The following is a 14886-nucleotide window of genomic DNA, read 5'->3' on the forward strand; positions in this document are numbered from 1 at the left end:
TTTTTTTGAGATGGAGTTTCATTCTTGTCACCCAGGCTGGAGAGTGCAATGGCGTATTCTCAGCTTACAGCAACCTCTGCCTCCCGGGTTTAAGCGATTCTCCAGTCTTGCCTCCTGAGTAGCTGGGATTACAGGCATGCACCACCATGCCCAGCTATTTTTTTTTATTTTTTATACTTTAAGTTCTGGGGTACATGTGCAGATTGAGAAGGTCTGTTACATAGGTACACACATGCCATGGTGGTGGTTTGCTGCATCCATTGCCCCGTCATGTACAACAGGTATTTCTCCTAGGGTCTTGCTGCATTGCCTAAGCTGGAGTACAACAGCTATTCACAGGCACAATAATAGTGCACTGCAGCCTTGAATTCCTGGGCTCACGTAATCCTCTTGCCTCGGTCTCCCAAGTAGCTGACACTACAGGCTGTTATCATTACATAATATCTATATCCCCTGCCAGACTATACACCAAGTAAGGCCATAGATTTCTGTTTACTGCTGTTATCACCAATAACTGTATATACTAGGCCTTCAAAGAGATGCTCATTTAATTAATTCAGTTATACTAAGTTACAGAGTAGTTTTACGATTAGCATGCAATTAAATATCATGGTTTTATTTTGTAATGTTTTTCACATTTATTATATGTAAGGAATGATTAGATAAGATACAAAGATGAAACAAGAATTATCTATCCTCAAGAAGCACACAGTCTAACAGACAATCAGTTGTGGTCCTCAACTAGAAGAGAGAAAGTGAAAACTGCCAGAAGAATGGTATAAAGCGCAGTTACTTCATGGAAGAAATGGTATTTAAATTATACTTGACTGTCCACATTTTTAAGTGGGAGCTAAACCCTGGGTCACACAGACATAAAGATCGTAACAACAAACACTGGGGAACTCCAAAGAAAGGTGGGAAGGAAGGGGGACAATGGCTGAAAATTTTCCTGTTATGTATTTTGTTCACTACTGGGTGACAGGATCAATAAAAGACCAAACCTCAGCACTACACAATATGCCCTTCAAACAGACCTGCACACGTACCCCTGAAACTAAAATAGAAAATAAAAAAGAACTTTTTAAAAATAAATCATGCTTGACGACATAATCTTATAATACCATACGTTTCATAGCAACGTGATTTCAAAATGCCATTAACATTAATAAAAATGTAAAAGTTACCAAGCCAATTAAATCTTACTCGTTCATTCATTTATTCACTTGGTAAAACTTATTGCCCACCTACAGTATACCAGTCACTCACCTACATGCTGGAAACAAAACAAGAAACAAAAATAGATTAAATTCCTGCTCTCACAGAGCTCACAATCTGAAGAAATTTTTTTATCATAAGCTCAAATACTTATACAATCTATAAAAATCAATAGAACTTTTGAGTTCATAATTCTTACTGAAACACACATCTTTATCACACCTTCTACTTTAGAAAACTAAAAAAAAAAGATAGGTGAAAGAATCAGATAATGTATGTGTGAAATACAAAGTCAAAGTTTCCAGAAAAGAAATTTAAGAAACTTCCTTTTCCATCTCTCTTTAATAATGTATTCCCCAAAGAATATATACTGCCCAGGTGTCAACAGCATCCATGAACAGCTTATCTGTTTTTTTCTACTTTGAGATGCTGAAGGTGAAATGTAAGGTTCATATAAAGAAATACATTTCCAAGATGCCATTATGATTTGACATCAGGAGCACAATGTTGAACTTCCTTAAGGACAATATACTATTTAAAAATCCCCTTTGCTTAATCTGTTCTGATTTTAGATTCTGCATTTCCTATGTGGTATGTGATGATCACTTCAGTAAGTATGAAATTACCAGGGGCTTAGGCAAAAAGGAATATTAAAAATAAAACAGACAGTCTGAAATCCCAAAGTGATTTAAAATGTTAAAAAATGTAACCAATTGTTTATGTACCTACACACAAGTCTTTACATTAAGTTCATCATGAGATGATGAGCTTAATGTTGCTCTCCTCAGTTCTCTCACCTGAAAAATTAGATTGGACAATCTTAAAGTATCCAGGCCTAAAATCCATGATATTATCAATTTGCACAATTCTCAAATTCTCGGTTCCTGAAAGGTTAAAGTGAAGTCTTAACATCACAGGACTTCAATAAATGAATGCAGAACATAATTATAAAATAATAACAAAATACTGGGTGCAGAGGTGTATGCCTGTAGTCCCAGCTACTCATGAGGCTCAGATAGGAGGATCACTTGAGCCAAGGAGCTCATGTCCAGCCTGGGCAACTTAGCAGACTCCCATCTCTTAAAAATAATAATTGTAATATCCCCCAAAAAAATCTAGCATAAAGATACACTGTCATTATAGGACATATACATAGTATTAAAAATGAACATAAATAGCTAGCTATCCTAACAACATTTTGCTTTCTCCCCGTAGTTGTGAATCACTACTCATATTCTTAACAACCTGCCTTCTCCATTACTTTTTTTTTTTTTTTTAAAGACAAGGTCTTGCTCTGTCACCCAGGTTGAACTGTAGTGGTACAATCTCTGCTCACTGCAACCTCAGCCTCCTGGGCTCAAGTAATTCTCAAGCCTCAGTACCCCGAGTAGCTCTATTACCTTCCAAACAACAGACTGAGTTAACTGGCCCTAAAATTGTATCTCAGGAAACTAAGTCTGGAGCCAGAATTATCAATTTCATACTGCAAGGAATAATCCCATAATGCAAAAGTAGAAATGAGGATACTGAAATTATTCTTTGCAAATAAATACAAAATAATTTAGAATTTCAGATGGCTCTAGATAGCATATGCTAACACCCAAGAATGTAAGGAAAATAAATGAGTCATTAAAAGATCATCAATAAGTAAACCAGTCAATTAATACTATTTTTTCCTCATGATATCTGGACAAGTTAGAATAACTACTTCTAAGTCACAGTTATAATACACCTTTGAGATAAAAGTAGACAACAGTACATTTATTATTCACTAAGTAAGGCACGGGAAAAGTAATGCATTCTTAAGAGCTAACCTATAAATGAGCTCAATAATGAAAGTGGCACAGCAGCAGCATCTTTTATAAAGCATTTCAATTTATTTAGCAACAGAGAGAAATTTCATTAAACAAATGTGTTTATAAATTTCTTTGGATTTTTTGTTTCTGACAGAGTTGAACAGTCTTACTAAATATTAATGTCTTGCCTTTGAAAATGCAATCCTACATGAGGGAGCACAGGATGATGTTCATTTTGAGCTATTCATTCAACTGTTACACAAGCTTTTCTCACTAGCAGCCAATTACCAGGTGCTATGGATTGAATATTTATGTCCCCCCAAATTCATATTTTGAAATCTCAACCCCAAAGATATTAGGAAGTGACAACTTTGGGAGATTATTAGATTATGAGAATAGAGCCCTCATGAATGAGATTAGTGACCCTATAAATAAGGTCTAAGAGAAGTCTCTTGCCTCTTCCACCACGTGAGGATAGACAGAAAAATGGCCCTCTGAGGACCAGAAAGTAGGCCCTCTCCAGACTCCAAATCTGCCAATACTGTGATCTTGGACTTTCCAGCCTCCAAAACTGTGAGAAATAAATTTCTGTTATTTATAAGCCACCCAGTCTATGGTATTTTGTTACAGCAGCCCAAACTGACTAAAACACAAAGTCTCCTATATCTCTTTAAAACTTCCAGTAGCAGTACATCCTACCTAGAAATTCTGTGTGAAACCGAAGCTATGGACTTAGAAGAGTGTTCTAAGAAACTGTATCTATAGGATACTATAAAACCTTCAAAAGGAAGAATGTATCTGGTGTGGTGAATGTAACTCAGGCATTACCCAGAATAATGGTATCTTTATCATGACTTTGTGTGATGGTACTTAGTACGTAGTGATATTATATATTGTAAGCTACTCTACAAACCACTACCTGAACCCTTCTAATTCAGGGCCCTCATTTAAAGAAATCCAACATTTATAAAGAACCCAGAAATGTGCCAGGCATTATTAATACAAAGAATAATGAAACACAGTCCCTGCCCTCAAGGTTTCACAGTCAATAGAGGAGAGTAATTATGAGAATGTTGTAAGAATAATGACGTTAGAAATCACACCTGCAAGATATTCCGCAACCATGCAAAAGAGACTCCTAATACAGCTTGTAGTAAGAAAAGGCCCTAGAGCAAAAAAATGCCTAAACAGAGATTTCAAATAAAGAAATTTATCAGGAAGAGAGTGGGGTAAGATTCAAGAGTACAGTATATACCAGTAAGCAAAAACATGTAGAGAAGGAAACAGCACTGCTTCCTGTGTGGAACACAAGGCAAGTCAGTGTACTGCTAAATCATAAACTGTGGGATGAAGATAAGAAAAGATAAAGCTGGTGAGGCAGATTAGAACTACATCATATACTAAGCTACTATGACATATTAGATTTTATCCTGCAGTCCAGGGAATTTCAAACTATTTCAGAAACCAAACCTTTTTGTTTTTCCACAGAAAGCTTCCATAAGCTATCAGCAAGTAAGTGCTATGAAAAGAGATGAAAGGGTAGGCACATCCTCCAAGCTTAGCCCATGCAAAGCAAGTGCACTTCGAAAACCACAGCCACAGAGACTTAAGTACGGGAGTGATCTAGTAAGATCTGCTCTCTTGATATATCCTTCTAAGGGATATTAGAGAATGGATTTGAGCAGGACAAGACTGGAGGCAGAGATACCAATTAGGAACAGGTGGCAGGAACCACAGGAAGAGATTATGAGGCCCTGAACCAGTGCTATGGTAGGAAGGATAGAAGAAAGGCGAGTAGCTTTGAGGACCATCAGAAGGCCTTGGTGAAAGTATGCTAACTGCACATATAGTGGCTACTTGATCCCACTTGGCAGTAGTATTTTATCCCAATTGGTAGGTTTCTAATGGAGAGACTAACTCATCAGACAATTTCAAGGGGGAAGAACCTACCTCCTACATGTATTGTGTGGCTTACTGAATTTTTCTAGCCAACTTTCCTAACTGCTTACTGATGCGTCACCTCTTTAATACCAGCTTTTCTCTTTTCAATATTTAAACAACCAATAAATCTGGCAGATTTTTTCTTTTACTCTTAAAAAGAAAACAGAAAACTATAACCTGCTCTAGGACATTTCTTCAAGAGAAAACATTATAATCCAAAAAAGCTAAAAAAAAAAAAAAACAAAACTAGCTCTGAAATTAGCATATACCATTCTGTCTCCCTCTCTTATTTTATTTTGCATTACCTTTCAGAGCACTGCTGGAAAAAAGCTGTCAGCTGCTGTAAAAATACCGGCCAGCAATCAGGTCTGTGTTCAAGCACAGTGATCAAAGGCTGAGGATGATTTCTGAAAAACATAGAAAGTCACATGGGAAGCTGTCATTTCAGGACCACACATTTTCAATATCTGAATATGGCAGCAAAGAAACCAACACCATCTAGAGACCTTTTTCAGGATCCATTATTGTCACAAAATGATCACTTGCTCCATTTGTTGCAGAGTTGGTTCATCAGAACTGACATTTCCCCCTGCCCTTACCTAACAATTTTGCCAAAAACAAAATGGACTCAGGAGTCTCAGAGATCCAAATCCGGGAATGGACTCTGCCATTTAACAGCTCTGTGACATTGGCCAACCTCCTGAATCCAGTAGCTCTATCATATCCATCCCCTTGATCCTTCAATTCCTAGAGGTCACAGGCCACCTCCTCCTCCTGCTACTGCTGCTCTCTTTCCAAGCCTGGAAAGCTCCATTTCCTCCAACACTACCCCAACCCATAAGCACTGTCTCTCCCTGTTTCCACATACTCCATTATTCTCATTGTATGGTTCTGTGTTTCCCAGCATACTTATGAAGAGAAAAAGGAAATATTCCATCCATCTTAACAACTAACCAAACTGAACATGCATAAAATTTCTGTTGAATGCAGATGAATCCTTTTATTTGAGCTACTTCCATTAAGATACCTAAAGAGACTATATAAAACACAAAATCTGAAATTTGAAGGATTCTCAAAGAATGGGGATTAACCCCCCACAAAAAAAAGCACAACCATGAGTTATTTTAAATAGTTCAAAAAGGCTATAGTAATTGCAAACTGATCAACTTTTTAAACTATTAAGTACTATACAGTTCCTAGTTATTATGTGGCTTTTTCCTCCAAGAAAATATTTAAATAATAAAATTTAAGGTCAGGCACGAAGGCTCATGCCTGTAACCCCAGCACTTTGGGAGGCCAAGGCGGGCGGCTCACCTGAGGTAAGGAATTCAAGACCAGCCTGACTAACATGGAGAAACCCCATCTCTACAAAAAATACAAAATTATCCAGACATGGTGGCACATGCTTGTAATCCCAGTTACTCAGGAAGCTGAGGAAGAAGAATCACTTGAACCCAGAAGGGGGCAGTTGTAGTGAGCCAAGATTGTGCCATTGCACTCCAGCCTGGGCAACAAGAGCAAAACTCTTATCTCAAAAAAATACATATTTAAATGCTCATTGTAAAAAAAAAAAAAATGCAAACAATACAGAAATATCAATCTTTTTAGCATAAAAGGAATCACATACATGACGCTATTCTTTAATTTTAACCCAACTATATATCTCCAGCAATTATTTTTCAAAAAAAGAGTAACAATCAGACCATCAGTTACACTCAAATGATTTTTTTTTAAAGACTGCGTTCATGGTGATTCTCAAAATGTGATGCCTTACCAGTTAGAGTAACAGGGAGCTTGTTAGAAATGCAAATTCTCAGGCCCTAACCCGGATCTAATACGTAGCCCTGCAGGAAATTCTAATGCACTGCTATAAAGCAGTGATTCCTAATCTTGGTTGCAAGTTAGATTATCTGCAGAGCTCCTAATACTAATGCCCAGGTCTGTTACCTTAAACTTGCTTGCAATGAAGTTTGTCCATTAGCAGTTTTTTAAAACTCTACAGATAATTTTAATATGTTGCCAAGATTCAGAACTGCTACAAGTAAAAACTACTGCAGGATGTTGGGGGTACAAAATGTTCTGGGTTTCTCTTTTAAAAACAGAAGAATACAGTAGATCTATCACGTTGAAACACATGTTAAACACCTCTCTGACACTACCACACAGTTTCTGGGTATAGCGCTACTTCTTTATTTTTTCTTAACCTCACCTAACCTATCAGGTACTAACTTCATATGCTGGCAGCCTCCTGCTTGCTAAAGCACAGGCTATTTCTGACTTACAGGAATGCTACCACTGCTAAGAGAACACTCCAAGCAACTTTTTATGCCAAAACTAAGAAATCATATCAAAATCATGTTTTCCAATTCCAAACCCTCTGGCAGTTAAACCTACCTAGAATTTGCTTCCACTCTAGTTGCCACAAATACTAAGAAAATTATTACAAATCCTAAAAGCTTCTCAGGTATGTCACATCAAATAAAATTCTTAGATTGAAAGTTTAGCAGATTGTGTTCAATTAAAACCACAAAACAGGCCACTAGCAGTGATTCACACCTGTAATCCCAGCACTTTGGGATGCCAGGGTGGAAGAATTGCTGGAGGCCAGGGATTTGACACCAGCCTGGGCAACATAGCAGGACCCAGTCTCTGCTAAAAGCAAACAAATGAACAAAAACAAAAAATCACCACATAAAAACGAAGAAAACTATTTCAGCTTTGGATTCTTTGGATAAGTACCATATTGCTATAGAGTATCAGATATAGTCAACCATTAATCTTCAAGATAATGGTGGCATTTATAAATATTTAAGAAGAAAACTCAGTAAGTTACCAGTTTTTGTGTGATCATAAGGCAATGAAGTGCTTTTCAATATTCTTCCTCTATAAGCCATCTCCTTTCCATCCTTCACATCCCTCCCAAAAAACTGCTAAGCATCTATCTCCTTTTTAAAACACAGTTTTTTCCAAATTGAATCAGTTTAACAGAAATTAAAAAAAAAGTATAAAATGGGATTAGAAATGACGTATATATGGTAAACAATTCTATTATAATTTACATTTATACATAACAATGGAGCCACCCCAGCTTTGTTGCACAATGGCCTGTTTTGCTAGCTATTGGATTCAGCAGATTTTATTTAGTATCTCAGACCTAAATAAAAAGAAAATTAGATAAAGCAGCATATAGTAGGATACAGATCATAAAGATTAATTACAGATTTAGACATCTGGATAATCAAGTTTACCAAATAGTTGATTATGTGAGATCTGAGTGGCAGTATTGCAGCTAGTGATACACAATATTGATTCTAAGAAGCTGAAAAGCCCGAGGAAAAAGGAAAGTATAAGATGAGAACACTGACTCTTCCTGTTGATCAGCATTTGATTATTAACAATACTATTTCAACTGAGTATACTAACCTATAATCAAATCATTGCCAAAATTTTGTTTTAACACTTTAATCATAATGAGCAAAGAGCTAAATTCTCCCTTAGGAGTCATCAAATACGTATGGAATACATATATAAAATAATCCATAAAGCCTTAGGCTTAAGTAATAGAATGGATGTATTTTTTAATTCAATACATTTCATTTTACAACTGCCCATACATGAGAGTTTTAGCACAACTGACATTTTGGGACATGTAATTCTTTATTGTGGGGGTTGTCTATGAACAATGGCCTCCATTCACTAGATATAAGTAGGATTTCTCCTAGTCATGACGGTCAAAACTGTCTCCAGACACTGTCAAATATCCCCTGGAGAACAAAACTGCCCCTGGTCAAGAATCACTGCATTGAGTAAATGACAAGGACCATGGAAGGCATATCACCAAAGAAAGCATTGCACCAGTCCCGAATTGTAAAAAAAAAAAAAAAAGACTATGCTTCACTTTCCCCTTTCCTTACACTGAACCAAACACAATTAATCAACCATGATCAAAGTTGTGATTTTCTTATGGAAATACAGTTATCAAATATTAACACTGAGTACACAAAAGTAACACAACACAGTAGAAACTAGAAGCCTTAAAATGAAAAACAAATGTAAAATTATTCCTCTGAAAAACATAAAGGGCATTAAATAATGTTCATGCTAATTTGGGTATAACAGAAAATGAAGTTATTTTCCTATTTAAAATATTGTAATTATAGCATTTAAAATTCCGTAAGGCTAAGTATAGTTCGCTCTTGCTGTATTCAAAAGTTGATAATTACATTTACGGATTACTCAAGATTTTTCTTTCTTCCTCTCACCCACTGCTTGTTAGCCTTTCTATTTTTTCAAGTACATCCGACTGAGAAAGGTCAAGGTAAATGAAAGGATCCACAATTTAAATGAGTCAAGTTAACAAGTTTAAATTGGAAGCATTATTGACCACAAAAGGGAAGAATGTGGTAGAAAGAACACCAAAACACAACCTGAGTCATGACTCAAATTTCCAATTATCCCCAAACCTGCTATTCAAGTTATGAATAGTAAGCTGCCTAACAACATTTTATTCATAATGATAGATGGGCTGACCAATCAACCCAATCCCTTGTAAATAAAAGTAACAGTAGCAGACAGTAAGCTATACAAGTTTTGAAAAAATAAAGACAAACATTGCACGTTATCATCATTTATAATTAATATATGCAGTGGCTATACAGCATTATAGGAATCATTTACTAGTATGTGGCCATGTCCATATCTCACAATAAAACAGAATTGGAGGGGAGAGATGAAATTTGGGGGAGAAGAACTGATTTAAAAGAATCAAAAGTTTCAAATTTATGTCCTGGCTCTGCAACAAATCATGTGATCTCAAGCAAGATAATTAACCCCTCTTGGCCAAAGTTTCTTCATCTATAAAATAAGGCAATCACACTAAAAACCTTCCAGAGCGAACACTGTATAACCCAAGCCACCCATGAAAACCCTAACCTTAGTACTGCTCAGGACTAGAAATGGAAACAAACCCTCCAAAGGCAAAAAGTATTAAAGATGGCAGCTCTCTACTGCTAATAATTCTAACCCAAGCTTAAATGGCTCTAAGACCAATGTCTAATAAAATCTGAGTCCTCAAAAAAGAGGACTTCTATTTTTAGCTCAAAGAGATAAATCACCCTATTTTTTTTTATTTCATTAGGAAGTAAAGTGCTATGTCCAGAAAGAGTCCACAGAAATGTTTAAATCAGAATTTCCTAACTCCTGAGATACCCAATAGATTATGCTTTCTCCTTAAAAGAGAATAACAGTGTTCCTAAAGATCAATACAAACCAGGCAAGCAGGTCACCCTTCTTTGGTCTCTAGTGCCTCTAATGTCTCCTTTAATTTGTGCTTTTTTTGTTTTTGTTTTTGTTTTCTGCAATAGATGAACCAATTTGTTGCACGTTATTTGGCACTTTGCCATTTCATGATCTGCATATATTTCAATTTCTATTTTAAGTAAAGCATTTAATGTAATACCTAGCAAACAGAAGAACTACATAAATGGGTATATTATGATGATCATCAGGACAGGTTTGTTTCTTAAATTACAACATAAGCAGTATGAAAGCTGGGTATGTGTCCTCTTAATCTTTTTGTTTCCCTTTCAGTGCCAAATGCCAATCTACATTAAAGGTAATTATCACATACACACTTTCCCAAAATCATGTTTTTAAACTCTTAAACTGGTTGATTCATGTTGCAAGTGACAGAATAAACTGGATCGTGGGAAGCCAACTTATCATAGTCCCTCAGCACACTGTCCCAAAGCCAACATTCTTCAGACAAAAACAGCACAGAGGAAGCACGCAGAGTTGGTACCTAATACTTCAGTGCTCCCCACTCTTTATTAATATCATCGACAGCACAAAGCAGTACAGTACACGCATCCTACCAGAACAGAGTTAGGAAGGAGTCAATGATAAATGCATAGTTCCCCTAGACTAGCACAGAGGCAATGATAAAATATGTAACTGGATTCACCTTTCCATGTATAAATATATCAATCCTAATAGAAATGAGGGAAAAAAAAATTAGTCTGTGGTAGGCCAATCAAAAGCAAAAGTTATTTGTAACCTTTAAGTCACCTCAACCTTCTTGCTACATCTCTGAATATAGGAAAGCTATGATTTTATTTACATCATAAATTCAGCAACAGACACAGATTGTCTTTTCTGTGTGAGGAAACAATGCCTGCAGTCACCATGCATTTTCATGTATGCAGCTGTGACCCTGGCGCTTTCAGAAGCATAGCATAGCACTTACTACATCAAATATGCATTTTAAAAGCATTTCTCTACCTGCTCTGAATTTTGATTTGAAACTGCCGGTTAGAAGCTAAAGAGAGATTTTTTTTTATCTGCAGATTTTAAACTGAAAGATGCAGAATATAAAATTATAAAGATTCCACCATGAATACTACTATAAAAAAGAAACAAATCAAAAGGAAAAATTAAACAATAATTGTGAATTGCTATATATCCTATAATATAATTTTAAGACAAATGCATCTTTATCCTTCCCACATAAGCTCCTAGAAAAAGATTTGGAGCAAAGCAATTTTAATTTTGACATTTTTGAGTGACAACATCTTTTGAGTCTGTAAAACAGACAGTATAAAATTCCTTTCTTTGAAAATATACTTCCTATTACAGTGATTATTCCCTCACAATGACCCTTTCCCAGAATCCCTTTAACAGAGCCAGAGTTTTAATGAAATGGTGCCTGTCAATGTCAAAAGTCTGGAACTATTTTAAGTACAAGGCAATTGGTTAGGGATCCACTACCTTTCTTTTATTAAGGTGTATGCTACAATTACTGAAAAAAAAAAAAAAAAAAACACCTAGAGACAAACAAATAGGCTAACAGGCAAAAAATACAATATTTTTGTGGCCTTAAAGACATTTATCAGAAAATTATAATAACAATCTTTCAATTAAACATCTACAATTAGAAGAACGTATAAAGTGCTTTCTGGTGGCTACTTCTAACAGGAAGACTGTGTGATGTGTGCAGATTATTCTAAACGTGTGATTATAAATCCTAGGGGTAAACCCCAGATGATTGGACCCATAAATTGTGAACAAAGACTTTCCTGAGTGGAAAAGAGGAAATGAAAACAAGAGCAAATCATGTAGCTAGAGAAAGATGGAAACTGCAAAGAGACAGACGGCCCTTGTAAAGTATTGCTGGCTATGTTTTCTCAATTACTGCCCTAGCTTACCTTTTTTTTTTTTTTTTTTTTTTTTTTGAAGACGGAGTTTTGCCAGAATGGAGTGCAGTGGCTCGATCTCAGACTACTGCAGCCTCCACCTCCCAGATTCCAGCAATTCTCCTGCCTCAGCCTCCTGAGTAGCCAGGACTACAGGCGTGCATCACCACGCCCAGCTAATTTTTGTATTTTTAATAGAGACGGGGTTTCACCATGTTGGCCAGGAAATTCTTGATCTCTTGACCTTGTGATTTACCCTCCTTGGCCTTCCAAAGTGCTGGGATTACAGGCTTGAGCCACCGAGCCTAGCCCCTGCCTTCCTTTTTATCCTTAACTCTGCTGGGCTTTTTCAGGAGTGGGTCTGACTACATTCTTTCCCATCTTCTCTGATTTTTCCATAACAATTTCTACAAGCCCTCTGAAATTATATGTAAATTTTTAGTATATATGCATGTGTGCATTTTCTATAATAGGAGGAAGTCCAAAATTTTAATGTAATTCTTAAAGAAGGTCCTGACCGCCCTCCCAAAAAAGGGTTCATACCAGTAAATTAAACATAAGTAGTAGCTAAGGCAATTGCTGCAATTCAGTCTCATTAGAACTTCTGCTTTCGAAAAAACTATAAAGGCCATTTCCAAAAAAAAAAGTTCCATATGATGTGTTCTGTCCAGAAATGGTGGCTCCCCGAGTGTAAGTTTTAATTAATTATTGTATTAATGTATTCCACTGGTTTTAATTCCTCATATTGGCTTGATTGTATAGGTGTCATACTTACATTACGCTAAGTAAAACCAAACATTTATACCTCAGGAGATCCCTTCAGATAATATATTCAAGTATTGAAATAATCAACTACCCCAAAAGCAAAATGCTCACTCTGACAACAAAACTATATGATAATAGCTGATGGTCCTTTTTTTTTTTTCTTAAGAGTTAGAGGATGAGCAACATCAAGAAATAGTAAATGTAATAAGGAAATGTATGTAGAAATGAAAAACAGTAACTAAAGACTACAGTTCATTTTCAGTATCTTACAAAAAGTAGTCTACCTTTAAAATATATATAAAAGGCAAAAAAAAAAAAAACTAAAAATGCAAATGATCTTAGCATCAAAAATTTCCAGGATCAATAAAAATTTATATCTATGCAATGGATTAAAACGAATGAAGTACGGATGCATGCTACAACATGAATGAAACCTTGAGAACATTATGCTAAGTGAAAGAAGCCACACTGGATTGTTCCATTTATAAGGCCAATCCAGAGACACAAATAGTAGTATTTTCCAGGGGCTGGGAATAGAGGGTATTGGGGAATCACTAATAATGGGTATGAGTTTCTTTCTGAGATTATGCAAATATTCTGGAATTAGTGATGAAACTTTGAGAATATAATAAAATCTCTGACTTGTATACTTAAAGAGTAAATTTTATAGTATATAAATTATATCTCAAAAGGCATTTAAAATATTTCAAACTTAGACACATACTATTTTTAATTAACATTTTTACAATTTTAGAAAGCACATGTATCATGTAAAGTATACTGCTAATGTTAAAAAAAATTAACTTAGATTTCCCTTAGAAAATAAGTTCAAATCAGAATCTGATTTATCTCCTTAATATCCTTGATAGCTTAATAGTCATTTCTACCTCTAAATAATATAGCTATCTCCTTTGCCACTAACAAATGTAAAGTGAATGATGGAGTTAGAAAAAAAATCACCATTTTGTAGTCATCAAAGTAAAAATTGGTTGGGGGATCTGAACTTAATGAGTAGCAGAATATTTGCATGGTCTCAAAATGTATTCCCCACAGATTGCTTCTTAGTTCAAAAAAAATAGTAACTATTCAGTAGAGAAACCATACAACCTCTACTGGGTGACAAAAATTAAAATCCCCAATGAGAGGCAAGATGGACATCCGTACCTCCAGATGTGATTATCTTCAAAAGGACATAGCATCATTTATATGGGATTCAAAAATGCCAATACCATGCAATACAAAAAAAGGATGAGAAACAATTCCAGATTTTAAAAGGCTAAAAAGGTATGGCAACCAAAGGCCACATGTGATCCTAAATTAGATCCTACACATTAAAAAGTAAAAAAGGCAAAAGGTAGGACATTATCAAGACTATGGACAAAACTGGAACATGGACTGTACATTATAAAAAAGTATTGTATCAATGTTCAATTTTATATTGTATTCTGGTTATGTAAGAGAAAATCCCTGTTCTTAGAAAACACACTATTGAATATACACAACCTACATTCAAATTTTTTTATTAATAATATAGAGATAATGATAAAGCAAATGTAAAAAGCAAAAACACTGATAAATCTAGGTAAATGGTACATGGTACGATTCTTGTAACTTTTCTGAAACTTTAAGATTATTTCAAGATAGTAAGTTGAAAAGAAACATTTTTAATGACTTCCTACTGCTTTTTAAGTAAAACCCAGTCTTTGCCACAGCCTTGTATATTCTATGTCCATGCCTACCTCTCCTGAGCCAATGTCCCTGCCTCACCCTCCCTAGAGCACTAAACTCCAGCCACTCTGCCTCCTGTTAGTTCCTCTCATGTGCCAAGCTTCTAGGCACTTGCTTCTCCTACATCCGAAACACTCTTCCTGCACTCTTCATGTAGCTGACTCCATGTCCTCCTTCAAAACATTCAATAGGAGAAACTGCAAAAACAATGCTTAAAAAGCTAGCTATTGAAATTTAAAATGGGACTACAT

The 14886-nt window shown here is 35.7% G+C and overlaps 1 protein-coding gene across 2 annotated transcripts in view; it reads right to left on the reverse strand.

Moving 5' to 3' along the window:
• Positions 1-14886, reverse strand: part of LOC108296171 (focadhesin) — a 233412-nt gene that overhangs the window by 215007 nt on the left and 3519 nt on the right. For both annotated transcript variants that reach the window (XM_017518577.2, XM_037734927.1), the window contains exon 2: positions 5258-5359. In XM_017518577.2, coding sequence (XP_017374066.1) covers positions 5258-5359 — 102 coding nt within the window. The remainder of the gene's footprint in view (positions 1-5257; positions 5360-14886) is intronic.

Source organism: Cebus imitator, unplaced genomic scaffold, assembly GCF_001604975.1.
Source record: "Cebus imitator isolate Cc_AM_T3 unplaced genomic scaffold, Cebus_imitator-1.0 Scaffold688, whole genome shotgun sequence".
Lineage (NCBI taxonomy): Eukaryota > Metazoa > Chordata > Mammalia > Primates > Cebidae > Cebus > Cebus imitator.